The sequence below is a fragment of the Mirounga angustirostris genome, unplaced genomic scaffold (genome assembly GCF_029215605.1).
Source record: "Mirounga angustirostris isolate CCGP_5_RB_7025 unplaced genomic scaffold, mMirAng1.0.hap1 SCAF_6, whole genome shotgun sequence".
Classification (NCBI taxonomy): Eukaryota; Metazoa; Chordata; class Mammalia; order Carnivora; family Phocidae; genus Mirounga; species Mirounga angustirostris.
The window spans coordinates 143,233,930-143,261,098 of NW_026991714.1; the positions used below are offsets into that span (position 1 = coordinate 143,233,930).

Sequence of the window (27,169 nt, forward strand, 5' to 3'; positions counted from 1 at the left end):
AAAAGTAATCACATAAACCACATACCAAACAATTCAACTCACAACTCTTAACCAGTAAAATGAACTATGAAAATCTAAAACATATACAATGTTAGTATCAACTCTCAGAACAGGCAGAGTTGCATATGGCCACGTACTTCATGCCTACTTTGTCCAGATGGTTTTGGACTTTTCTTCATTGGTATACCAAAACCCAAGGAAGAAAGATGGAAGAACAGGGAAAAAAAAATCACAGTTGGGCAAGTTATGGTATCGACTGGTTGTTTATAGCAAAACCTGGTTTACCTCGAAAATGCAATTCTCCAGTATCACCTGGGAACTAGGCTCTTTGCAAATGCCCAATAGTTCCCCAGAACGGAGCAGAGTCAAAACAGGAGATCTGCAGGCGAGCTGAGTCCAGCTGCCAAGACCAACTGGACAGCTCCACCACGTGAGGTTCCTTTCCAACATGCCGCTAGCCTGCCTCTCCACTAGCAGCCAGCAGACAGCACTCCAGCTCCATTTGTCTGGCAGACCTTCCAAGCTGACTTCAAAATACTAGAATATGGGGATCATTTCCCAGAGGAACACTTCAGGGAAACAATGGTTAGTGAATTGCAAAAAACACAATTTGGAAAAGTCAAAATTTAGCATCTGTATTAGAACTGAGTTAGAACATTAAGGAAGTCATTTGACACATACCTTTTGTTAACTGTTACTCTCATTGACATTCTTGTTTAAAAACCAAACTGTGAATGCTATGTGGATTAAGCTCTCTCTTCCCTCAAATAAAATCCTAACTAGATCAAAAAGTCAATTACCATTAGTGCCCTGACTCTTTTGCCCAAGATTACAAAACCCACCCCCCAACTATATATACTTCCCTGCCCCTCCTCTATTTCCTAGATATAAACTGAACTTCCTTCACATTTAGGCCATTTAAAAACCAAAAGTCATTCTTGCCCCCAAAAGAGATATTTACACAAAGTACCTTGGGAATTAGTTTCCAGCCTCTGTACTAATTGTCAAAGTAGATCCATTTAAGTAGACTGGAGCCCACATTTCATATTAACCTGTACTAATTAACACATTTGTTTGAAGTTGTAATTATTCACATAATTTCGTTTCAAAATAGAATAGATGGCAATCTAATTCAATAGTAACCTACTTGGACATGGTAAGTAGGACACTTTATTCCTACACATAGAATTCGTATTTAACAAAACCTGCTCACTTGGACCACTTAACAGAAGGCTTACATAAACTAAAGTCTAAATCATTTTCGCATCTTTCCAATGCATACTAAAAATGCAATTTCGACGTTCAAAATGTATTAAGTAGGAGTCCAAATGCTGATCTTTAACAAACAGGAAGATTTAATTTGGGCATGCCGCCTAGAAAAGTGTCTATAGATAAATTCTTTTCCTGTTTTTTTTCTATTTTGTTGAGTGCAAACTTTACTCACAGATACTACCAAAGATCAACCTAGACATGGTAAAGCAATGGTTTCCATTACCCGGGGACTCTAAATTAATGAAATTTTACTATACTAATATTCAGTAGAGCATTCATTTTTAGAAGGATGAAAATTTCTACTGTTCCATCCAGAAATTAAATTTTAATTAAAAAAATTTTTTTAATTCAACAAAGCTAATGGACTTTTGATACTTACACAGAACATAAAATAGATCCTGAATGTACACAGACCTTACTAATAAAATAAAATTGCTTATTTCATGGCAGCCTGGAAGGAATAATTAAGTAATAAACGACAATAAGAAAAAACCACTTATCAGATAGTCTAGTCTTTATTGAAAGACTTACTTCAACTGTCGTTTACAGCTTTGGCTTACGTTGGCCAGTCATTTCAGCCTCTCACTGCCAGCAGACATAAAAACCACGTGGGAATGGTATGGGGGAAATACTAGTAGAGAGATTATCAGAGCAAAGAAGATGGCAGTCAGAAACACATCACCAAAATAAATCTCAAAATAATTAAGAAATAAACATTTTCTCGCATGCCAAAGAATCTCTGCGGTTGTTTTTAATGAACATGGAAAAGGCAACGATTCTTAGGCTTAAATTGATCAAGATAGCACTGACTTCACTTTGTTATAAAATAGACTTGAGTCTGTGTTAGCTTGACAGTTGTATTTTAAAATGGTGCATTTTATTTGGATAATTAGCTCTGTATTTTAAAAACCATTTAATATGAAATAACTTCCATTAACTGAACTGATCATGAAATCTTTCTTTCAGATTGAGACGAAGGACACTTCAGTAATAGGTTTTCTATGGCGCTAGAACTAGTTTGGATCATTTTATGAAATCCTAGAAAAGACAACCAGGAAAACATTGCAGCTACAGTTACCTGCTACTGCAATAAGCTACTTAATTTACTAGCAGACCAAAAAAGGCAAACTGAAAATATTGATATATTAAAAAAAAAAAGTCTTTAGTTGTTCAAGTTTCACATATATTCAAGAAATTTTAAACTAGGAGGCATAATTGATATAATTTGAGTGTTCTCCTTATAAAATATAAAGTAACTTTTCCATAACATCCCCCAAGAACACTAGCCATAAACAAAGAAATAAGGATAACTTTTATACAGAAGAGGGTCACAGAGGACTCCTGTGGTTAAAACTAAAGTGCCGTAACAAATCTAACCCAAAGATGAATTTCAGACCCCGCAAATATTCATGTTTAATACATTTGACTGTTTTTCTAAATGGGGGAGGAAGAAAAATACCAGAATTATCGTAGTCGCCAATTTATAAAACCATCATTATTTTAAAGCTAATTGTAAGACCTTAAACGTTTAAAAAATAATACTTTGTGGGTATTAATTGCATCTTACTACTTAACTGGTAAGGGTTTTCTCATTTTGATGCCCAGACCTCAAAGCAACATTTTAAATACACTGCCTAAACATTTGCACCCTCTAGCTGTCAGAATTCGAATACATAGGACTTTTATCTTTTACATTCTTGTTAGGATAGAAATTTGAGGCAGGTTTTATCCACATAGCCTGAAAAATACCTCAGAAGCAAAATTCAGTCTTCTACACCTACCCAATTGGTTCATTTACAAACTCTGCACACATACAACTCAGCCTCTGATCAGGCTTGTCATCCCATGCACACTACCCACAAAGAAAAAAAGTTAAATAAAAATAAAAGCCACAACTCTGTGTACTACTTAAGCTGAATATCCAATTATAAATTGGTACATCAAACTGTCTAAATAAGATGTTTTAGCAATCTTGTTAAAAAAATTCTTGGGCAAAATATATCTAATTTTAAAAAACATCCCAAGATTTTTTTTTAAAAACACTTGTACTATACAACTTATAGGAACCTTGGAATAGGTTTACAAGGTTTTAATCAAGGTATTTACATACCAAGTGATGTAAAGAAAGAAAGAAAAAAAAGAAATCTGATTTCCAATGACATTTTAAAATGTACTAATGCATCAAAGATTTGTATGAAATTAAAATTAAGGCTTTTTCTGTATAGTAATTCGTATAATTTTAATTTTACATAGTAGCCAACCTTGGAAGTGTCAGTCTTCAACATTCTTATCAATCCACTGCATTCAATGCAGTGGAGTGTGTTAAGTGTTACTTCAAATAATTACATTGCTGCTACTTCTATGTTGAAGCATGCTTTTTAAACACTGTAGTTATTCAATATTTACAATGTATATCATTTAAACTTCATGTAAAAGCACAAGTATGACTGTCTGACTTTAATACAAACACCATACTTGGAATTTCCCCCCAAAATGAAATGTAATTTACTACAGTTTTAATAATCAACACTTTTTAAAGTTTTAAAAACGTCTTAATGTGGACCACCAACATTCGCTCAAGTAACTCAGATAATGCTGTTCCTTATTTAGTTTGTAAAATTTCTTTATCAGTCTGGCTTCAGTTTCTTTAGGCATAAAGTAAGTATTTCCTCCAAAGCGACTCCAAAATCATGCAATTTCTTCTCAATATCACACTTTATTCTGCTGACTTCGAATGTGGTCCACCTCAGGGGAGGGGAGGGGAGTATCAAGGTTCAGGATGAACTTATATGTGATTCCCAGTTTTCCACGATCCTCCCTTTTTTTGCTCTTTTAAAAACACAGTGAGTTAAAATACTGAACAGCAAGATAAAAATGGAATAGTATCTAAGAATCAAAATGTATTACCCATTTCTCCTATTATATCAAAATTTGTAGTCAGAATTGTCTTTATTGACTTTATTTTAGTTTTTGTACACAAAGAAAAATCATGTTCATATCCATCATGAACAAAAACTTAAAAAGGCAGAACTAGAAGACATGTGTCCTTCACCAAAGCAAAGCTGTGCTAAAGGTTCCAAACATTTCAATTTTTAAAATAAATATTTTCATTTTCCGATGTCTACTTTCATGTCTTCAGAGTGTCACAGGAAACTGAAGCTATCATGAATTACAATTTTGTTTAGAGTCCCAGCTCACTGTGTTTGGTAACTTGCCATACCATATCCAGCTTGGTTAGGAGGAGGTATTACAGGGGGAGGAGCTTGTCCTTGGGGAGGCTGAGCACCAAATCCACCCATCCAAGCAGCAGAAGGCGATTGACTTGGGGAAAAAAAAAAAACAACAAAATCTTGAGCAAACACAAAGAAAAAACTGTCCATATATTTATCCAAAATCAAGCAGAGCCCCATCATAGAATAGATAAGAAATCAACACAGCCACAACAAAGAGCAAAGAAATAAATGACACATCCATACATGTAGAATACATATCCAAACATTAGTCTTACATTTTTGTTAATATAATCACAACTTAGCACAATGACTTCTCTGAAGAACATCTCAAAACTGATTTTTAAAAAATGACGAATCACCTACCTATCATATATGGCACACATAGTACATCAATATAAGAAATTTAAAAATCACAAAATTCATGTTGGAAAGAGAAGGAAGAAGGAACCAGTAAAAATAAAGATCTGGGCTGGTCTGGGGGAAAAGGTGCAAAGGACCAACCCACTCTATTAACAAAGGAAAAAAAGCAAGCTACTTTGTACCACATAAATCTCTTAGACTTCTCACACGAGCCAACAGACACAAATCATTAAATTTCTAAGCATATCTAGACAAAGACCTTTTCCATGCAAAAATAAATGAGATAAGACAGATTAGAAATGTAAATGAAATTCTACCAACAGCTTACAGAGATAGAAGGACACACCAAATGTTACCCCAACCTCCCCTTTCACCTAGGTAATAAAGAGCAAATTTTTAGCACTATAAATCACTTTTCATAAGGTTTCTGTAACACTTAAAATGTCGAACAGCCTGATGAATTTACTTTAAATAGATTCTCCTAGAAAAACACACTCATAATTTCTTTTGTCACAACCGTATCGGTTTCTATACTGGAAAAACCCAAACAACTTACTCTACTCCAAATCCTTGTTGGTTCCACGGTTGCCCGTATACTCCATACGGCGGTACTTGCCACCCATTTGCCATGTACTGTCCGTACTGTTGTGGGTTTCCATAAACCTGGCTCCACTGCCCCCACTGACTATAGTCGACCTAGGAAAAAGCAAATTACCGTTTTAGGGAGTAAGTAAGAAACACAGTATTTGAAGAAAGTGGGAGACAAGGAAGAGAAAAACTAAGTAAGCACCCTTATGTGAATAGGACTCTGTTATTTATCATTGTCTAAGTTTATTGGGGTGGTGACACCTGTGGAAAGAAAGTATTAAGATTCAGTTAATACCGCAAAATAATCACTTTTGAAAAAGCATTAATAAAATAAACTGAAAGCAGCTATATGCTTTATTTTCTGTTTATTTTACAGAGTTTTTAAAGCTTCTATGTAGATATGTAAGATGGAAACCTTAAAAAGTGCTGTGAAAAATCGAATTACCTGTTGGAAGTTTTTAGTCATATCAGGAGATTCTTTACCCCAATAGCATTTAACAACATGTCCTTCAATTGTAGTGCCATTCACTGAAACAATGGCATGAGCAGCACTTTCGTGGGTTGAAAATCTAAAAGGGGAAGATAGGAGGATTTTGTCTTTTTTTTTTTTTCTTTCAAAAGAACTTACACAGCAAATAACAGAAACTCAGTTTATAACTGTCAACTTGGTATTTTCCTAAAGTACATTATGTAGGTAGGTTAAAGTTCTATGTTGCAAAGAACTACTAAAATAACAAAGGCTGATACCTGAGGGGATCAAATAATGTAACTGAAAGGAATGGGTCAAACAGAAGAGTAACCTGTAGGTCGAATTTTACCTGACAAATGAATAGCCTTTCTCTGGAAAAACTCTTATTTCCATAATTTGTCCAAATGGTGAGAAAGTCTGTCTCATAAGCTGATCTGAGAAACAAAAACACACAAAATACTTAAGGCTCATGACACTGACACGAAGAGTGATAAAGCTCCTCAGAGAAGGGGAGGAGAAAACCACATGTTGTACCTGTTAACCCAGAGGCAATTCCTCCACAGTACACAGTACAATTTTTTGGACTTGACTGGTTTACTACATCTTCAAATCTCAACTGTTTAGTGTTATCTATATGCAGAAAGAAAAGAAAAACGTTGATTATACAGTAGTATAAAACAGATTACTATGTATGAAGATACACCTCATTGGGGGAGAAAATAGCGTTTTTTTTCTTGATGCCATTTGATCTATAAAATCACTGGTTCACAACTCCAAATATACTAACTGTCAAAGCCCAAATTATTATTAGACAATTAAATTTCAAGATGAAATGAGTCTTACAATGCTAATAAAATTTAAATTTTAAGAAATTAAGATTACACTACTTGATCATTTTGTGACGTATCCATAATTTCAACATACACACTAGACGTATCTTACTTTCTTGTGTACTTTTAGGTGCAGGTGGTTTACGTGTGGCCCAGTTGGTTCTGATCTGACGACCACCCAACCACTGACCTCCCATATGCACAATTGCATTTTCTGCATCCTACAGAGAAAAAAGAGAAAGAAAGAGCAATTACAAACACAGAAAACTGTGGCATGTAAGACTCAGTAAAATGAAATAAAATGCTGGCACCGCTGGGATCCAATAAATCTTACCAGTACCGGGAATGAATTCACTAAGCATCCTAAATAAACAAAACTGAACTAATACCACCAAAAAATGATCTGAACTCCAGTGATATGTCAAAACTATTTTTCTTTAAGCACCAAGGGAAACTGATCATAATTCAAATATGCAAGAAAAAAATTATAACCCCACTCATTACCAAAAAGAGGGAAAGTAAGAATCCCACAAGTATCTTAATTTAATGGCTGATCTGAAATGTAACTTTTACTGAAGGATACACGGAAACTCCCAATACTATGGTCTAAATTACCTACCCCCAAAATCTACATTCCAGTAGCAATGGATCAGGATTGTGACACAAGATTAAGAATTCATTTTAAGACAGAAGACTTCTCTATTAAGATTTAGAATGCTACCAATAAAAATGAGTTTAATTATCACAACTAATGTGAATTTGCAATGAATCTAAGCAAAGAAAGAGTATAGCTCCAACCTTCATCTTGCCACTTCAATAAGATGTAGATAATTTAAGTCGCTAAAATTGGTCTAAAATGCTACTATCAAAGCCTACTTTATTATAATCTTATAGTTAATGCAAATGCTTAGACATTTTGGTACCTCTTTAAGAATACATGCAAAACTCATGATGAATTGTTTTAATTTTCATTTACATAATTTGGTGTAGTCATTAATATCCTAGCTATAAAAGTATGGATGATAATTTAAAAGTTAAAACTGAGATTTTCATGGTCCAGACTAAATATAATTTAACTTCCCTCCAAATTCTGAGATTAGTTCATATGTCCTAATCTTGAGTTTGACTTCCAAAACATCTTACCTTCACCAATGCATAAATGCAACCATGATACTTTCTTATAATCAGACTTTTTCCAGCAATTTATTTCCAAGAAAACAATTACACTCTACTATTAAAATCCACAAAATTACATAAAAGCTGTTGTAGGCAACATCTAAGAATATTCAAGATTCTGATTAACAACTAAATTTTGTATTAAATTTACACTGAGTTGAAAAGAACATACCAGTTTGTTATAAAAAGATACAAAACCATAGCCTTTGGATTTTCCAGTTGCCATGTCTTTAACTACTCGGGCATCCCTGTGAAAAGAAGCACAGCTAAATGAGGGAAGTAAGAGTCATCCTCAAAATAAAAACTAAAAGGAACCACACACACTGTATTGTGAGCATTTTTTTAAATAAAATTCCAGTTAGCCCTAATTAACTACTGCCATTCCTGAACTCTCCCTAACGCTTCTTTACCTGTTAGAAAAAAGCAGTAGGACAAAAACATGTAATAAACATGCAACCTAATCAAATAGCCTGCACTTTCTAAACTAAATGCTCAAATTTGAAGATTAATAGGAACAATAGTTTCCTTTTCTAATATTCTATTGGCTAGTGTCCTCTAAGGTTTACTGGTTCTATAAATTACTGTAACAATGCTAACTACTTTACCATGCAATCTCTAAATAGTTAAATGTCTTCTGCCTAGTGATACAAAATATATGAAATATTAAAAAATTGAAAAAGAGGTAAAAATAGGAATTAAAAAGGCATACATGGCCTGTTAACAGATTTCTTTATTTTTCTTGGTCAATTCTCTACCATCATTTTGGAGTTTGGGCAGCTGTAAATTTTGAAAAATTGACATTTTCAGAAATTTAAGAAAGGAGAATAAAAAACTAACAACAATGCTAAGCACACCAGTACGAAAACAACAAATTTACACAGAAATTTTAGTGAGTAAGTTAAAATGATTGGAAATATAGAACTCCACTGAATATAGAATGTTAAAATGTAAATACTAAAATATGTATATATAAATAATGTATAATAAGAATAAATAGAAATGAGAAAAAAATCTACAACTGAGTTCCAGTGTGCACAGTTCCTTGCAGTTAGCCTTCAAGATCCTGTCCATTCTTATGAGCAATTCTGCAAAATAACCAGAATGCTATTACTTTTAATTGTGACTTGGACTTTAGAAAAACTGCAGGTCTCAGGTATAAATAAAGATTGAAAAACAGCAACCTGTATTATTTTTTATACTGATTTTTAAAACAGTACTACTTACCACATTTAAAGATTAAAAAGCAAAGCAAGTATCAAAATAGAAAATTAATAATTAAATCTTTCTTTCAAATAAATCTACAGAACAACAAATTATATACAGAAAAATGTTGTTCTTAGGTGAAACATATTCCTGTAAAGTAGTACTACAACGTTTCATTTAAATCTACAGGAAGTACATAAAACATACGGATTTTAATCAGAAAGATATATTGTGATAAACATTTTATAGAACTCATAAAACCACTTTTAATTTTCCAATATATTTGATCACAATAACATACAATGAGATTTGAGCATAAACTTTGTTAAAAATCAAACCACATTTAGGCCCTAACTAGCAGAATCAAATACCAGTAACAAAAAAACATCCACTAATTAATTCCACATTTATGGCTCAGACAACAAAACATTTTAGGATTATAATAGTACTACTTTTCAGCTAAAATATCAAAACACATTTATCATTATAATTAAACATGTACATTTCTAATTTAACCGCAATATACCCAAGGATTTACCTACTTTTCCCAACTTATAAACTCTTCCTATGAAAGTTTAATACACAGTATACATCACATTCACTTTTGGTTAACCACCAAATTTTGAAAACATTTGACAGAAAGTTGGATTTTTTTATAGGCTGTACCACCCAAACATATGCTTCAAAGATAACAAACGAATCACTTAAAAATTTTTCACATATTATACACAGGATTAGATGAAAACAAGACCCCAAAACATTGAAATGACATTAACATTTTCAACAACATCTACTAATCAAAAAACAAAACAAACCAACAAACAAACAAAAAATCACACTAACTAGGGAAAGAAAATCTTAATTCCAGTACAAGTTAATCATATCATACAATTTTGCCTATCACTACTGAGTACAGTATTGATTATGATACTTACGATATTTTACCAAAGGGGGCAAATGCTGATTTGATATCTTCTGTTGTAATTTCTGGACTCAAATCCCCAACAAACACATGGAAGTGATCTGAAATCAAAGCATTTGGTCATCAAATACGTAAAAAGCCAGCTACTAATAAGCCCTTTCAGGCAACACTAAGGGAAGAAAAACCCTATTTAAGCTCGTAGCGCTGCCAGGATAATTTCAGAACTCTTCCACAGTAAAATGCAGCAGGAGTACTTACTGGAAGTATCTTTTTTCTGGCTACTTGGTGTTGTTGCCCAGTTTACTTTGACCTCCTAAAAATAAAGATTATATTTAATACAATTATTAGGCATGTCATTATGAACCATAACACTTACCACTTATTAAATCATTTATCAAACAGGATAATTTTTGTAAAAACACTAGGCTGAATAAAGCGAAACCATCACTCAGCAGAGCTGAATATTTGTTTAAAAACTTGCTAAAAAGAATACAAGCTAAAAAAAAAAACCACACACAAGCTAATTCGACATGCAAAAATATATACTCATGAGGTGCCATCATTGTATTATCTTACCTTTCCCAAAATTTTTCTCCCATTCATAGCAGCTAATGCAGCAGCTGCATCTCTGTGTTCATAAAATTCCACAAAGCAATATGGGTCATTGCTTGTATGCTGCAAAACAGAAAATCCAACAGAAGAGTTGACCCTTCTGCTATCGGGTTGCTGAGAAGAAAATCCAGGAAAAAACATTACTGACAGCTAGGAATGTACAAGGTGAGATTGCATAAGCTTATGAAAGCCTAACACTTACAAAAATAAGATTTACAGCTACACCTGACTTTGCAGCTCAGAATACTGTTGTACTCAAATAGAACCATCACAGCAGTATAGAATCATGACTATCAGTATTAAAAGCAAAATAAAATACAGAATTCTGGTGAAATATGTTAAATATAAAACAGAAATTTATATTAGACCAAACAAAACCTTAAGGACCACTCCTTACCACTGCTCTTCTCTCTCCCAACATTATTTTCAAAAGGATGAATTCTATTTATGCCTCATAACCCTTCATAAACTATATCCCATGACAAAAAAAAAAATACAGAAATGAACCAACTTTACAAACTTTACTTATGATTGAAACTAGGATGAGTACTGCATAGGAGGAGATGAGATTATGTACTCCTTTTCTGGATAAGGAATGAGAATAAAAACAGAAAATTTTCAAATTTATAACCAGCTGTTGAAATGAACTCCCCATCTTTCAAGCTATCCTAATGAACAGGAGATTCTATATACTTTGAATTTAGTCTTCAAAGACCAGAAAAATATGCTAGAAATCAAGAAAAGAACATCTGAAAATATGTCTGAATAAAATATTCCAAAACAAAGCTACAATTTTATATCACAAAAAAACCAATATAAGAAATCTTTATTAAATATATTCTACAATACTATACTTGACAGGAGGTGGCAAATAGACATTTATAAAGACAATTAGAAAGTACGACCTAAGTTATAGCAACTTTATAATCTAACAACCAAAACGGAAATGAGTTTTATAAAACTCCAACCTGCACTGAAGAGCTATGCAACCGTACAAATACATTTTTTGCATAAGGCTAAAAGCATTCATCACTGTTCAGTGTAAAATGCCCTAAAAAAAATAGTACTATTTTAAAATGTGGAATGCTAGTTGCACTTACAAGGGGTACAAAATACCAGATAAAATAAAGATCTTTTCAACAACCACTGTTTTTCATTCCAGGAAAGTTTTAGAAGAAAAATCCAAAATAAGACGTCTAAAACAATAGTGGCGAGGCAACCAGAAGGCATTTCCTTGAGGGAAAAAAAGTGTGATCATTAATACTGACAAGAAAACTATGGGCTCTCATACAAAATCCTACTGTAGCCATGTGAACTCTATTCTTAAGAGATATAGAAAGGAAATGGAGAAAAGATTCCAAAGAAAAACATGCACTTAAATTCCTCTTGTGAAAGAGTTAACATTTACCAATGATATTCATCTGTAGAAAGGATTTAAAGGTAAAGAGCAAGCTAAAACTATGCTAGTCAATTTTTCATTTTACTCCTATCTCTTCTGCCCTGATGGTCTGTACAGAAAACACTGGTAATTATAGCAAGACATACAGGGGTCCAATGGCAGATCCATGGTAACAATAGGCTTTAGTAAACTACCCTAACTCATGCAGACTGACTTCAAGTTTACCTAATAGTAAGAGGCCAACCCCATTCAATGTATGAACATATGTGCGCACACACACGCACACACACATTCATATCACACCGCATTTCATGTAAGACACCACTGATTTTTGTCACAACCCAACTGTCAGAGAATTTTTTAGCCTTAAAATCAGTAACATAACATAGTATACAGAGAAAGCTAGAATCTAAGATAAACAATTATCTAAAGTAAAAAAATCACAAAACTAAGGGGAAAAAGCATTTTTTATATACTGAAATGGAATTTATGGAAAGGAAAATAAACACCTAGATATTCTGTACTAGAGTTCATACTCTTTGGAAGCTTCCCATTTATGCCACCAAGAGACGCTCTAAACATCAACCACGTGCTTAACCGTAATAATTATTGTTACCAATTTTTGTTGGGTGACATAAATGTCAAGACAGAGAAATATGAGATTTTACAGCTATATACAAGTTTGAATGTAGGAGTTGTAGAATATGGATATGTAGAATATGGATAAATTTTACAAATTCATTTCAAATCCTTCTCCCCACAAATGGCTGATTGTGCACACAAGTTTTAAAAAGAATACTATTAAAATAAATCTTTATCAAATGTTTCTCAAAAATTTTCTAGAGAACTCCCTCCACTTTCTCACATCCCATTCTCTCCTGAACCCACTCCAGTTGGCTGCCTGGTTGGGTAGGAACCCAACTTGAAACTTTGTGTTGAGCTCACCATTGACCCCTCTGCCACCTCTGTGATCTCTTTTCTGTCCTCACCTTGACTTTCAAGCAGAATTCAAAACAGCTAACGACTCCTCCCCTCCTTTAAATACTCCATTTTAGATTCCACACAGCCTCTTGGTTTTCTGGTTTTCTCAGTGGAGGATCTTTGAGAAGGCAGTTCTTCCCCCTTAATTCAAACTCTAAACGTCACCCTAAGTGTTGAGATGCTCCAGGGCTTAGACCTAGACCACTCTACTCCTCTCTATCAGCACTCTCTTTAGATCAAGGAACTAGACCTCATCTAGTCCCATAGGTTCAAATACCACTGCAAGCTGCTATCATCAGCACTCGTCTCTCAGTTTATCCAACTACTTAAATATAATGTTCCTTTGGATGTCTAATGCACACCTTAACACTGCCAAAACAGAACTCCTAATTCCCAGCACTCCCCCCATCCATCCCACACCTCCCTTGGTCATGCCCATTTGAGCGAATAAATAGCATTACCATCTATACAACTACAAACAAGAATCTTTGCATCTTTCCTGATGTCTTTCTTTCCCTTATGTCCCCCAGCCAATCCAGTCCTATGGATTCCACCTCTAAATTATATCCCAAACTTACCTATTTCTATCTCTCCACCTACCAATCTAAAAAACAAGCCCCCATCATCTCTTACCTAGACTAGTAAAATAAACCCAGCTGCTTTCCTTCCTTCCATTCCTGCCCCCTACAATCCATTCTCCACAACAGTCTCCAAATAATCTAAAAAATGCAAATCAGAGAGTGCCTTATTACTCTGCTTAAAACTCCCACCACAACCAGAGTAAAATCCAAACTGTGTGTCAGGACCCACACTTCCCTAGGTGATTCTGAACCCTGCCTGCCTGCCTCTTTACACTCATTTTCCACCACTTCCCTCCTCTCCCCAGGCTCCAGCCATCCTGGTCTTTGGTTCCATGAACTCACCAAGCTCATTACCAACTCAACAGCCTTTGTATATGCCATTCCCTCTGCCTCCAACTCTTAACATAGATGGCGCCATCTTGTTATTCCTGTCTCAGATCAAAGAGGTGACATCTTCCCCTCAACACCCAACCTATATAAACACCAACCCTCCAATCCCCATCATAGAGCTGCTTTATTCTCTCCATAGCTCTTATCCCTATCTGCAATTATCTTGTCTGTTAACAATATTCTCAACAGTATGTAAACTCATGGGGAGTCTCCTCCCTTTCGCTCTCCACTATGTCCTCAGAGCTCTCAAGAGTGCCTAGCACAAAGTAAATTTTTGATGAATGAAAGAATGAATCAATGAATAATCAGAGAGGAAGGAAAGAAGAGGTACTGGAACAGAATAAGGACTCTTCTTAGTTAGAAAAGAAGATCAAAAGGCCAATTTGCTTTATGGGTTTTTCATGGTTCCCCTCGCAGGGTATAACACAAACTCCTTAGCACAGCTCCGGCCCCTGCCGGACACTGGTGCCTCCTATCCTGGCATCTTTTATGATTAATCCCATTCGGAACACCAACCGCACTATGGTCTCTAACTTCCCACTTCCTCTCATGGGCACTCCTGCTCACTCTGTCTACCAGACTGGATCAACATTCTTCTCTCTTCTGGGATCCCTTCTTCCTCAGATTCCACTACTCTCCTTCAGTTTCAGCCTAGACGCTGACTCCCGCAATAAAGCCTCCCCTGACCCGAGGCGGTCCTGGACCTCTGTGCTCCCATAGCACTTGACGCTGCCTGCTTCCACGGCACTTACCATCCTCTGTCATTTGTGCCTGTTAACCCCTCTGTCTCCCTCATTAGGCTGTAGAATTCTACGGTGCTAAGAACGGTCTTATTCAGCAGTGTATCTCTAGCACTTACAGGAACAGCTGGTACATAGTAAAGTCTAAGAAGTGCGTGGATGAATAAAGAAAAAGGAAGAAGAGAACGAACTGAAACAAATCTTTGGGCTTATATAGGAGAGTATAAAGGGGCATGCAAGGTTACACTGATTTCTTCTTTATAAAATGTTTGGAGAGTATAAAGAGAAAGTTTCCTTTGCAAAAAGGAAAATAAAATGATTGCCCTACCAATTTAAGTCCAGTCTATGTAAAGCTGCTGTTATTAGTATTTATTAGAGGTACACAAGGTGCATGGTGCTACACTATGCACATAAGAACCTAATGTTCTTTTACTACACCAATTCCTAAACTTTAAATGTCTATCATCTGAATCAGGAACATTCTTATTAGAATTGTATGAAATATTATATAGTTTTTCAACACTCTGAGATAAGCGCTAACAATTTTTTACAAGCAGAATCACTTGAAGGTAACTATATCCTGAAGAATGACCATGTGAGAGTAACAGAACACAAACTTTGTCCTCTCAAATAAAACTCCGTTCCAAACCTAGTCTATCTGCCAAATCAGTAAGTCAACACAACAAACACGAATCTCTCCATCAGAATAACTTGAGGCATAAAATGATATTTTAAAATGATACTAATCAACTCATGTATCTCACAACATTAAACATCACGCTGTCAGCACATGGAACTGGGAAGACCTTACCTCTGTTATCATTTTACAGCTTTTACAGGGTCCAATCTGACTGAATAACTGAAGTATAAGGACTTCTGTCACATCTCTGGAGAGGTTACCTACGTATCTGTTCAAGAAGAAAAAGAATACATTATCAGCAATTTCCCTTCAGCTCTGGTTCTAATGTATTACCACTTAAGTACCTTTTATTTCATTTTAACTTCCTCTGTCTTCAATAAAATTTTTTCCAATTAAGCCTAATCCTATGCAAGTAAAATTAACCCTTATTTAGGAAAGCAGCAAGTGTTCTTAGGTACTAAATTAGGCCACTAAAGTAACACTTCAAACATCTGTGATAAAGAAGAAATCAATGTGACCTTGCATGCCCCAAAAGCATTATTATTATTCTGTATCCTACATATCATTGCCTCATCTTACTTATTAGAATAAAAATAATAAAATTTAAACCAACCTCCAGATAACTGTAATTTCTGGATATAAAACACAATTCAAAATAGTGTGTGTGTGACTCACACACGAATACCACCAAAAATACTGATTAATTATAACACCTGATCAATAAAGAGACATTAGACATAAGGCGAGTTTATCTTAGACCCCCAACAAAAACAGTTACATGAATAAAGAAGAGAATGAGAGTATAGTTAGCAAAACACACAGAGATTGGAAGCTTTTGTTTTGTCTTGCTAAACAAGATTTATTGATGATATATCTTCATTGTTTTGTTTTAGGAACGCAGGGCAAAATAATAAAATTTCCTAGTCTAAAATACATCAGAATCAACAAAATACATCATTATATAGATAAAAAAGCAAACACAAGGATGTCTTCAGAATTTCAGAGAAAACTTAAGACAAATCTAGGTATGCTTTTCACTATGCCTATTTAAAGATTTGGAATTATTTTTTTTAATTACATATTGACTATATATATTCTGTATTAAGAAATTCAGAATACTCAAAAGAGAAGAACACCACCGCCCAGAAATGACCACCTGGTTTCTCTTGTCCCATGGATTTATATTAATTTAGCTTAATAAACTGCCAAACTTTTAAGTCTTTCTGGTACTCAGTGTATAATTCCTAAAACTCACATTTGTTGTGAACAACCTCAAGAACCAAACAATATTTATAAAATTTAACATAGCTTCTCCTGGAAATTAAAAAGACGTAAGTTTTCTTTTCCTAATGATAACATATAACATCTGGAAACTGAGTACTGAGACCAAAATAAGCCTTGCATCTATGGTTACCATATTAAATACATAACTGCTTTAAGCTGGAACATTCTGAAAGGGAAAAATAAACCAAGAAAGGTAAAGTGTAAAAAAATTATCTGATGAAGAATGAGTAGCAATTTCCCAGTTCAGCTAAGAATTTCATTGCAATGGGTACTAATATCTACATAGTACTAAAACTGAACCCTAAGTCCAATGCTACTTAAATAGAAGACTAAACCAGTGACAAACAGTCCATCTTTTTCATATAATTAAAGTAGAGCAGACCCATTGGTAGGCCACAGAATGACACACTTTTTCCAGCAGTAGCAAAAGGTTATAGGATTATAAGCTCGCCAGACAACTGCCTGTCCCTTTTTAACTCAGAGGGATTTGTGAGCCTGTATCCAGGGAAAAATTTCTTTTTGTACAAGGTAGAACTATCTATAAAGTAAATGAACAAGTGACCTTGGGCTCCTAAATGTTATATTCATTTAGCCTAAAGTGCTAGTTAGCTCACCTCTAAGAGAACAGAAGAGGAATGGATAAACTGATTTTCACGTATTGACACTAATAACAAAGTCAAAATAGAACACCACTTCTATATAATAAAATTTAAATAAATAGTTTTAAATTTGCATTACTGTTTAAACATTGATTTGTTCAGAAAAAAACTGTATGGGCATTAATTACCTTCCACATCTAACAGTCACAATTAAAGTTGTTACTGTTTAATAGGACCTTTATTCCAAGTCAACCTTTTTTGAGTGAGCTATACATTTTGGAGAATTTCTAGAGGCACATTTAAATAAAGTAATTTACATTTCAAGCACTGATGCCAAAGAGCAAAATGGTAATCTAAGTTTAGAATGTCATGAAATACAAAAATCCAGTTTTAAGGTTTCCTATTTTTCAAATATCTCCACTAAAAGTTCAGTGGTAAAGCAGCAAACTAAATTCCAAAGCTAATATAAAAAAGGCCTTCCATAACAACACACAGAGCTATCTTAATTTACCAGGATAAAAAGGATATAATTCACCATATAATTTCACCTAAATGTTACCCAAATCTGACTGCCTTTTCCTTTACTCGAGTTCAGTAATTCATTCACTTGCATGTGTCTCCATCCTTCATAATATTCAATAGAGAAACTTCTTATAGCTTTAAAAATACTGTACGGCACAGCTTAAGTACCTTACATTACCATAAAATTATGTCCCAAAATAAATACTAACAAAAATATTTAAGGAAGATGTTCAACACCTGACCTGGAAAGAACATCATCTCTTGGCAGTACCCTGAAGTGTATTTTCTCTTTCTAAATTATAGTGTCTATGCTTCACTCTTTCTCTTCTGAAGTAGTCAATATATTCTAAAGTTCCAAGTGCTTAAGTATAAAATTTCTACTTGAAGAACATACAAAATAGCAGAAAAAGACAAATAGCTTAAATTCTTGTATTAAGAGGTCAATTCAAAGAGTAAACACTTAGGAAATTCTAAAACAATTTTTTACTCAAGGAAAAAAAAGGCATACCTTAGGTCTATTTTGTCTTCTATGAACAGGAACTGTAGGAACTAAAGCATTAAAAACGGAAAATGATGCTTTTATCCCTAGCGTAAGGGTTAAAATCCAATTTGAGACTAGAAACTTGGCAGTTTCACAGTAGGCAAAAGTTCACATTGCCAAACTACTTCCTATGTCCAACTGGGCAGAATTTTAAGTTAGGAACATCATGCCTTTCGGAAGACTAATCAAGCTTTTTCAACACTGAATGTACTCTCACTCAAAAGAATAGCCCTACCAAGGTTGAAATTAATTACATGCACTTTTGCACAAGATACTTTGGCTAAATTTCCATTAAGTCACATTTTTGCTTTTGTTCTTGACGAGTTCCTATGTAAGAGGAGATTTTATAACAATATCCTTCAATGGGCCTCCAATGAACTGATCAATTTGTCAGTATTTCATTTTACGAAGGAGGCAAGGTGGAGGAAAGATACAGGGTGGGTATAAGTGAACTGACCACCTACATAAGGGATATCGACACACATACACACACATTTTAAAGAAACAGAGAATATGATTAAGTTGGCTGAGGTGCTTAATTACAGCCACAATATAGCCAAATCCATCATATAGCTAGTCAATTTTATAACGGGATCTAACAGTTTCTTCTGCTATTGCCCTCCGATGTTCAGATTATATTCTAAATCACTGCCTTATTTCCTCCTTTTGACAGCCTCCATCAGAAAGAAAGAACAGCCTTAAAGGATGGCATTGCATAACATGGTGTAATCCCAGATCCACAATTCCTACTCATTTTGAGGCATCAGATAAATTAAGAAAGTTAATTAAACTACAATAGAACACCACCATAATTTAATGTTGTATTATAGATTCAGATATACCATGGATCAAATCTCTGCTCTCAAAAGCTACCCACAAGTTTGAAATGTGGGTCCCACAAGGTCGGTGTCAGGCAGTTTAGTTCCAACACCAGATTACACAGCATGATCTCGTTTGTTTTTTTTAGATCACAAGTTATTGAATACATATTACCCCAAAATAAATGTCAAATAAGAACGAAGAACATCAGAAAACAGACCTTTAAAGGATAAATAAACTTTAGGCTCAACATCAAAGCAATTCTATACCACTTTAAATACCATCAAATAAATTAGTAATACTGTAGGTAATGAATATTTAAAGACCTACCTAGGCTATAAACACCATATTGTTTTCTGATGATAGAACCATATGTCTTAGCTTGTGTGTGTCTGCAGGAAAAAAACCTCACTAGTAACACACAGGCATTTTAAGGAAACAGTTTAAGATAAGCTTTGTTAAGAGTACATTCTTTTAAAACATACTAGCCACGTGAAAACCTAACCCACAGATCACAATGTAAAATAAAAGGATCTCCATAAACAAAATAAAACCCTACTAGATGTCAACCTCTAAAGTCATGTTCAAAGTTTTTGTCATGTTACTTATACCTAAAAGAACCCTTTGAGGGGAATTATGTAAAATGAACGCTTAGAAAAAACTATACTATGCATTATTTTAATTAAAATCTGACCAAGAAATCCCAATTCTGAAACATTTGCTTTTATCTCAAAATTCCACATTCGAAGGTTTTAAAAAAATATATAAAAATCAACAGACCACACCATGTATGACAGTCATGTCTGCTCATAATTTTACATTAATCAGGACTTAAAAAAAACAAACTTAATACTAATTCAATGAAAAGAAGTATAATCATTGTAAAATATTTGAGTACCTCTTGTCTTCCAGGCAGTGAACTAAGTGCTGCAGGGGTAAGACCTAGGAAGATGTAGCAGTCCTTGTCTAAAAAAAAACCCTTCCCATAGAGAAGAGTGGGAGAAGGAAAAAGGAAGACAGAATAGTAAACATGTACTGACATACAGGTACAACTAAGCTCAAGATGTTTCTTTACTCACATGTACACATGTCACATTCTTAGACAACTGTAAACATAGACAACTTAAGTGTATTTCAGAGAAAGAACAGGAGATTGGAGAAAGTAGAGGTTAAGAAGTAAGTGACAAAGTTAGCTCATTAGTCTACTGGAGAAGGGTCCAAGGTCTGATGGAGATAAAGATAAGGCAAATGCAAAGATAGTTGTATGAATTAAAGGTAGTGAAATGGCGTATTATTTAGCCCGACAAAACCAGTAATTCCTCTTCTTAAGGAACAAATACAATTAATGAGAAAGGTACCATGAGAATTTACCAATTATTCAGTAGCTTTTATGATGCAATGATGACATTTCAGATGTTTAGATACAATGTAACTTTTATCTTTGTTAAATACATGCTAGCTAGGCACTAAATTCAACTTTCCCAGATGCTTCCATCAAAGCACACATGGCTAACTATCAAGCCTTGGCTTCAACAGATCTTAAAGGGCAAATTTCAAATTGTCCCAATTCTCTCTTTTTGGGGAAAAAAAAGTTAGTAATGGGAGACAGCACAAAATATAAAAATTCTCCAAAACAGACTTTTCCCTGAGACATTTGATGTGCTTAAGTTGGCCTCAAATTCTCAAAACAGGATGGCAAATACTTTAGTGAGACATTAGAAAAATAGGGATACAACGAGTGCAAGCCCACCCCCCACCCTCCCCAAAACGAAACAAAAAAACCAAACCTGTATCAATATTGTAAATAGGTATCTATCTTCTTTACTGAGCGGACTTTCTTTGGTAGAAGAGATGAGAAGCTAGTCCAACTTCCTGAGTACCCATCCACCTTCATCTATTCCCCAAAAAGTAATTTCCAACAGATAGCAGAGCCAAGTGGCCTATGATCATATCAATACCAGGCAGAGGCAAGAGAAAACAAAGCAGCGATCTGACTCCCCGTACTCGAGGTACGTGTGCTGAGCTTCCAAAGGCTAGGAAAACCGAAGGGGGCCAACTTAAACATTTAATGAGAAGTTACTCAGACTTTTTTTAAAAATGCAGGAAAAAGAAAGGAGTGCCACACTATCTGGAAAGGAATGCAAATGCTGAGTCATCACTCTTCATTAGGAAAGAAAGGAAAACTCGAATAAGCGGTTGGAAGATGGAAATTCATTCATTAGACCGGGCTTCAGGTAAAAAGCAACAGCAAGATGGAAGAAAAGGTGCTCAGAAGACACACATCGAATAGTGAACGGACATCACTTTATCCAATTCTGAAGGTCTCAAAGCACAAACAGATTAGGAGGAGGTAACACCCAAAGAGCAAAAGCAGTTTAACAACTGGTTGTCAGTTTAGCGTAGGTAGCGCTCAAAGTAAACTTCCAAGAAGGGAAAGATGCTCCGGCGGCAAGAGGCATCCCTTTTGCACTTCAAAAGTAGCGGGCGCTTGGCGAGTGTCTCTGACAGCGTGGGCGGGGGCACGTGGGACAGAAAGAGAGAAGGGGCTTGAGTGGAGGAAGAGCGTCCAGTTTCCTCGGAGAGCTTAGCTTGGGAGAAGAGCTGGGAGCGATGGAGCTGGGGGCTTGCAGAGCGAGAGCGCTAATTCCTCGGGGCCCGCGGGGCACGAGGCTGCGGTCCCACCCCCAGTCCCACCCCCACCCAGGCCCTGCCCCCGTGGGGACCGGCAGCTCCCGGCCCAGCCCAGGGCCCCCACAGCAGAGGGGGAGCAGGAGCTCTCCCGGGCCTGACAGCCCCAGCCGTGCAGAAAGCCGGCCTAGGGAGGGTGTGCAAAGAAGGGCGCGAGAGGAAAAGGTCGACACAAACCCCAGACCCCAGGAAGTGACTGTGTTTGGGGGAAGGGAGGGCTTCCTTCCCAAGGAAAAGGGGACAGAAGAGAAATGCACTCCGCGTCCGCCACCCCGGCCAGGGAGCCGCCGTAAGTCCCAGCTTCGGCCCCGCTCTCCTGCTCCCTCCCTCAGCGTCCCGCCGTGCCCGGGCCTCTCGGCGCCTGGCAACCCCCGTCTCGGGTACTCACAGAGTCCGGGGCTGCCCGTCGTCTTCCATCATGGTGGGTGCGACGGAGCGATCCCGGGACAAGGGGGAGGGCAGGGCTGGGGAGGGGAGGGGGTGGGGAGGAAGGGGAGGGGGGCTCCGGGCACCAGCTGGGGACAGAGGAAAAGCCACCGAACCCTGCTCTCGGGCTCTCTCCCCCCAGCCCGCTCCGGACACTGCGCTCCAACCAGGAGGAGCAGGAGGAGGAGGAGGATGAACAAAATGGCCACCGCCACCAGCCAGGCAGGAAACGGGGCAGAGCGCAGGCGCGGCCCGCCAGGTCACCGCTCAGGCCAGCCGCGACGGCCTGTAAAGGGAATAACTGAGTGGGGAGAAAAACAGGCCGCTAAGGAAACCCTGTGCCCAGTCCCGACGAATCACGTCGTCGCTGAGTGCCTGCTGGTCGGCTGAAGCCCAGCCAGTTCAAGAAGAGATCGAGTGAAAAGGGAACCGCCGTGAAGCTGAAGGTTCTGGGAATTGTGGTCCTGGAAATGAGAGAGGGAAGCACTTCTCCAGAGGACTTCTGGGAACTGTAGTCCACAGGAGACGGCCGGCGCCCGCGACGCGCCGGGTCGCGAAGAAGAGACTTCTGGGTAGTGTAGTCATACGTGAGGACGTGCGGCCACCAGGAAGTCGGCGTGCTGGAAGGAGAAGCAGAGAATAAAAGCGACGTTGAAAGGCGGGGAGACCGGACGGAAAAAACGCTGACCGGGAAATAAACTACAAGTCCCAGAGTGCCTCGCGCTGGGGGCTGTCCTAGGACTGCTCGGAGCATGTTAAGGCTCTTCAGTTGGCTCAGCTTGTGCTACCGCTCCGCCTCCGTCCAGCCTGAGAGCGGTTTCTTTAATTGCGTCTGAATCCCTGCTTTGGCTCCGCGTGGTGTCGGAGTCAGCGGGCGTTTCGAGCCGTCCCCTATTCATCCAAACAGCCGACCCGTGGTCATCAACCGCCGACCCGCGCGACGGGCTGGAGGGGCTGTGGTGGACGTCGGGTCCGGGCTGAGCTGGGAGCTGCGCTCGCTGGGTCCCGGCGGGCTTCCTAAGGTCCGGCCTTGTCTCTTGGGCGTGTTTTCCCGCAAATAGGTGTTGCTGGCCTAGGTTGGCCGTTTGTAGATTGCTTTGTAAGTTTCAAAGGTTCCCCCGTCCGTTATCTCGTCGGATAAGATGGTAAGTAGAGCAGTCCTCCATTAAAATGACTCATCGAGTCAGTGTAAGGTGCAGTGATAATGCCCTCCAACCCCTTATTTAATTCTTGGAGTGGAAAAAATCTTTGGGCCGAGACGTGCAGACTTAAGCTTGTGTTTGCAGATATCCATCCTGTAGACGGGAAATGAAGTCTTGCTTGAGAATGGAGGGAGCCGTTTTCAAACTGCTTCTGTAACCCTGTAGAATTCCCCCCCCCCCCCCCACACACACGACAGTTCATGGTGCGCTTACGTCCCCTCCCCCCAGCATCTTGAGTTTGTACCCCCTCCTGGTGAAGGGTGGTGATAAAGATCTTTCAGCCTGTTGCCCGACCTTAAAGGTCCCAGTTAAACAGTGCCTTAAGAGTTGGCTCTGCCAACATGTCCTGAGGGGGAGGGGGATTTGAACCTGGAAAGCTTCATAGACTCCATGGCAAGGAAGTTGAACCCCGTAAGAGTCCGTGGGAGTAGCAAAAGGGCGCAGAGACCAGGATCCAGGGTTAAAGTATATAGTTATTTGGGGAGGGAGGAGAGGGGAAGGCATGGCGAAGGGGTCTTGAGAGTTGAGAGAGGTGGGCTTAAAGAATTGTATTGTGAAGGACTTGAGGAGTTGAGCTTTGTCTTTGAAGCAGTGAGGAGTTTCTCAAGGGTGTTTGCTTTTATTGGACTTAGGTATAGAACTGGGTTTGTCATAATCCAATCAGTCATTGATCCATGCCTAGCCCACTGTATTAGTTTCCTATTACTGCTGTAACAAGCTTAGTGCCTTAAAATAGTAGGAATTTATTATCTTACAATTCTGGAGGTCAGAAGTCAAAAATCAGTTTCACTAGGCCAACATCAAGGTATTGGCAGGCTGGTTCTTGCTGAAGTCCAGGGGAGGAATGGGTTCCTTGCCTTTTCCAGCTTCTAGAGGCTGCCAGCATTCCTTGACTTTTGGCCTTACCCACCATCTTCAGAAACCGCATAGCCACTTCTTTCCTCTCTGACCTCTGCTTCTATCCTGACCCCCCTTTCTGACTGGTCTTCCTGCCTCCCTCTCACCTACAAGGACCCTTTGTGTTTACACTGGGCCAAGGATAATCTCCCCAACTCAACACCTTTAATCACATCAGCAAAGTCCCTTCCCCCCCGTAACACATTTACCGATTCTGGGGATTAGGACATGGACATCTTTGCTAGGCCATTATTCAGCCAACCACGCACAACCCACCTTTATTAATTTAGTTGCTTTCAATGTAATAATAGCTGTGAACTCTCTACCCTAAAAAAAAGTTATAATGACAATTTACAACCAAATGTATGGTTTGCCTCCCCCAGCCCCATACTAAGTGATCCTCTTGCCTCCCCTCACATGGGGTGAATATAATCACAAATCTTCACCAATTCTTGTTCTCCTTTTTATGAATTTTTATTCCATATACGTATTTATACAGAATACAACTACATATATATATATATATGAAGTGTGTATGCAACGTATTTTTAATTGTTTTTAATATAGTAAAAAAGAGTATGCTCCCCCTAAAAGAAAGAGAATATGCCCAGTACACACCTGTTAGAATGGCTAAACTCCAGAACACTGACACCCCAAATGCGGGCAAGGATGTAAGGCTACAGGCACTCTCATTCATTGCTGGTGGGGGTGCAAAATGGTACAACCACCTTGGAATACATTTTGGTAGTTTTTTACAAAGCTAAACCTAGCTCCTAGGTATTTACCCAAATAAGTTGAAAACTTAAGTCCACACAAAAACCTGCACACGAATATTTACAGCAGTTTTATTCATAATGCAAAAAATTGGAAGAACTAAGATGTCTTCCAATAAGTGAATAGATAAACTGTGATATATTCAGATAATGGAATATTATTCAGTGAAAAAAAAAAAAAAGCTATCAAGCCAAAAAAGCCCATGGAAGAATCTTAAATGCATATTCCTAAGTGAAAGAAACCAGTCTGAAAGGGCCACATACTGTGTGATTCCAACTATGTGCCATTCTGGAAAATGTGTAACGGTGGAGACTAAAAAGATGTATGGTTGCCAGGGGCAATGGAGGGAAGAGGAACGGGTAGAGCACAGAGCATTTTTACTGTGGTGTAACTATTCTGTATGATACTGTTTTGTGGATCCCAAAGAACTGTACAGCTCAAAGAGTGAATCCTAATGTAAACTGTGGGGACTTTAGTAAATAATAATGTATCAATATTGGTTCATCAGTTGCAACAAACATACCACATAAATGCAAGACAGTAATATTACGGAAACTGTATGCTGTGGTGGGGGAGAGGGTGTACTGGAACTTTGTACTTTAGGCACAGTTTTTCTGTAAACCTAAAACTGCTCTAAAAAAATAAAGTCTGGGGGCGCCTGGGTGGCTCAGTCGATTAAGCGTCTGCCTTAGGCTCAGGTCCTGATCCCAGGGTCCTGGGATTGAGCCCAGCATCGGGCTCCCTGCTCAGCAGGGAGTCTGCTTCTCCCTCTCCCTCTGCCTCTCCCCCCCCTTGTGCTCTCTCTGTCTCTCAAATAAATCAAATCTTGAAAAAAAATAAAGTCTGTTACAAAGGAAAAAATGTGCTTTTGTATCCTTGTGAGATTTTTTTCGCCTAATGTAAGATTCAGCCATATTTTATGTGTTTGGCTTATTCATGTTCACTATTGTATGATTTCCAGTATGTGAATATACCACACTTTGATTTCTCATTGATGGACATTTGGGTTACTTCTGGGTTTTTACTATTATGAACAGTGCTACTATGAACATACTTGTGCGTGTCTCCTATAATATAGATAGCTTTCTTTGGTCTGTTTGGGTTTATACCTAAAGTAGAATTGTTGGGTTACAGGGAATGTGAATATTCAATTTTAAAAGATAATGTCAAATATTTTTTCCAAAGTAGGTACACTGATTTACACTCCCAGTAGCATTCTGTAGGAGGTCTTATGACTGGATCCATGTCTTCTTCAACACTTGCTTTTGTCAGACTTTTTACATTTCTTTCAATCTAAGTGTGAGCTCAGTGTGGTCTTAATTTGCATTTACCTAATCACTTAAGACTGAACATCTCTCCATATTTTATTAGCCATATGTGTTTCCTCTTCTGAATAATGCCTGTTGATATCTTTTGCCTGTTTTTCTATGAGGTTATATGTGCTTTTCTCCTTGACTTTTATGAATTCTCATGCTAATTTTTTCTCACTGATATTGCAAATATCTTCTCCCAGTTTGTAAATTGTTTTTTTCTCTTTATAAATGCCTTTAAAATGGTCAAATCTATCGTGTGTATGTGTGTGTCTTATTTAAGAAATATTTCCCCACCTTAAGCCTAAATTATAGACTTCAGAGAAGCTCATCCATGGAGTCTACTAAAATTTTTTAAACTTCGTATTTGACATTTAAGTCATTAATCCACCTGGAATTTTATATACATGTAGAGTAGGGATCCAATTTCACGTTTTTCCATATGGATAACCATTATTTTTTTTTAAGATTTTATTTATTAGCACAAGTGGGGGGAGGGGCAGAGGGAGAAGCAGACTCCCTGCCGAGCAGGGAGCCTGACAACATGGGGCTCCATCCCAGGACCCTGAGATCATGACCTGAGCAGAAGGCAGACGCTTAACCAACCGAGCCACCCGGGCACCCAGATAACCATTATTTTTTAACTCCAATTACTGAATAGCTCTCCCCTGCCCCCAGTTAATGGGACATGCTCCCTCTGTGTAGTTTGGG

General features: G+C 37.5%; 1 protein-coding gene and 1 long non-coding RNA gene across 8 annotated transcripts; one reads left to right on the plus strand and one right to left on the minus strand.

The window, feature by feature from the left end:
- Positions 1–1,768: 1,768 nt before the first annotated feature.
- On the minus strand, positions 1,769–22,423 carry TIAL1 (TIA1 cytotoxic granule associated RNA binding protein like 1). Of its 7 annotated transcripts, none has more exons than XR_010412592.1 (13): positions 22,238–22,423; positions 15,568–15,664; positions 10,630–10,779; positions 10,312–10,366; positions 10,067–10,154; positions 8,101–8,176; positions 6,865–6,973; positions 6,457–6,552; positions 6,272–6,356; positions 5,899–6,022; positions 5,656–5,714; positions 5,422–5,561; positions 1,769–4,593 (listed from the first exon to the last, which is right to left on the minus strand). XR_010412592.1 is itself a non-coding variant. In XM_064595330.1 (13 exons), the coding sequence occupies exons 3-13, from the start codon at positions 15,577–15,579 to the stop codon at positions 4,467–4,469; spliced, it is 1,011 nt and encodes a 336-aa protein (XP_064451400.1). In that variant the 5' UTR covers positions 15,580–15,664; positions 19,492–19,553; positions 22,238–22,423; the 3' UTR covers positions 1,769–4,466. The 7 variants fall into 7 exon arrangements, 6 of the variants coding, with proteins under 6 accessions (XP_064451400.1, XP_045734921.1, XP_064451401.1 ...); XM_064595330.1 differs by lacking the exon at positions 5,656–5,714 and adding an exon at positions 19,492–19,553 and having other exon boundaries at positions 10,630–10,728; XM_045878965.3 differs by lacking the exon at positions 5,656–5,714 and adding an exon at positions 19,492–19,553.
- On the plus strand, positions 21,887–26,009 carry LOC135364807 (uncharacterized). The gene is made up of 2 exons (XR_010412593.1): positions 21,887–22,270; positions 22,418–26,009. It is a non-coding gene; the product is annotated as an uncharacterized LOC135364807 (long non-coding RNA).
- The last annotated feature ends 1,160 nt before the right edge of the window (positions 26,010–27,169 follow it).

Bases quoted from the DNA above. Each gene is read 5' to 3' on its own strand.
- TIAL1 (XM_045878962.3), bottom strand. From the start codon at position 22,269: ATGATGGAAGACGACGGGCAGCCCCGGACTCT. The intron at 10,780-15,567 runs GTAAGGTCTTCC...TTTTCTTCTCAG, and splicing joins GCTGTAAAATGATAACAGAG to CAACCCGATAGCAGAAGGGT. The intron at 6,023-6,271 runs GTAAAATTCGAC...TTCCCCTTTTAG, and splicing joins AAAGGCTATTCATTTGTCAG to ATTTTCAACCCACGAAAGTG.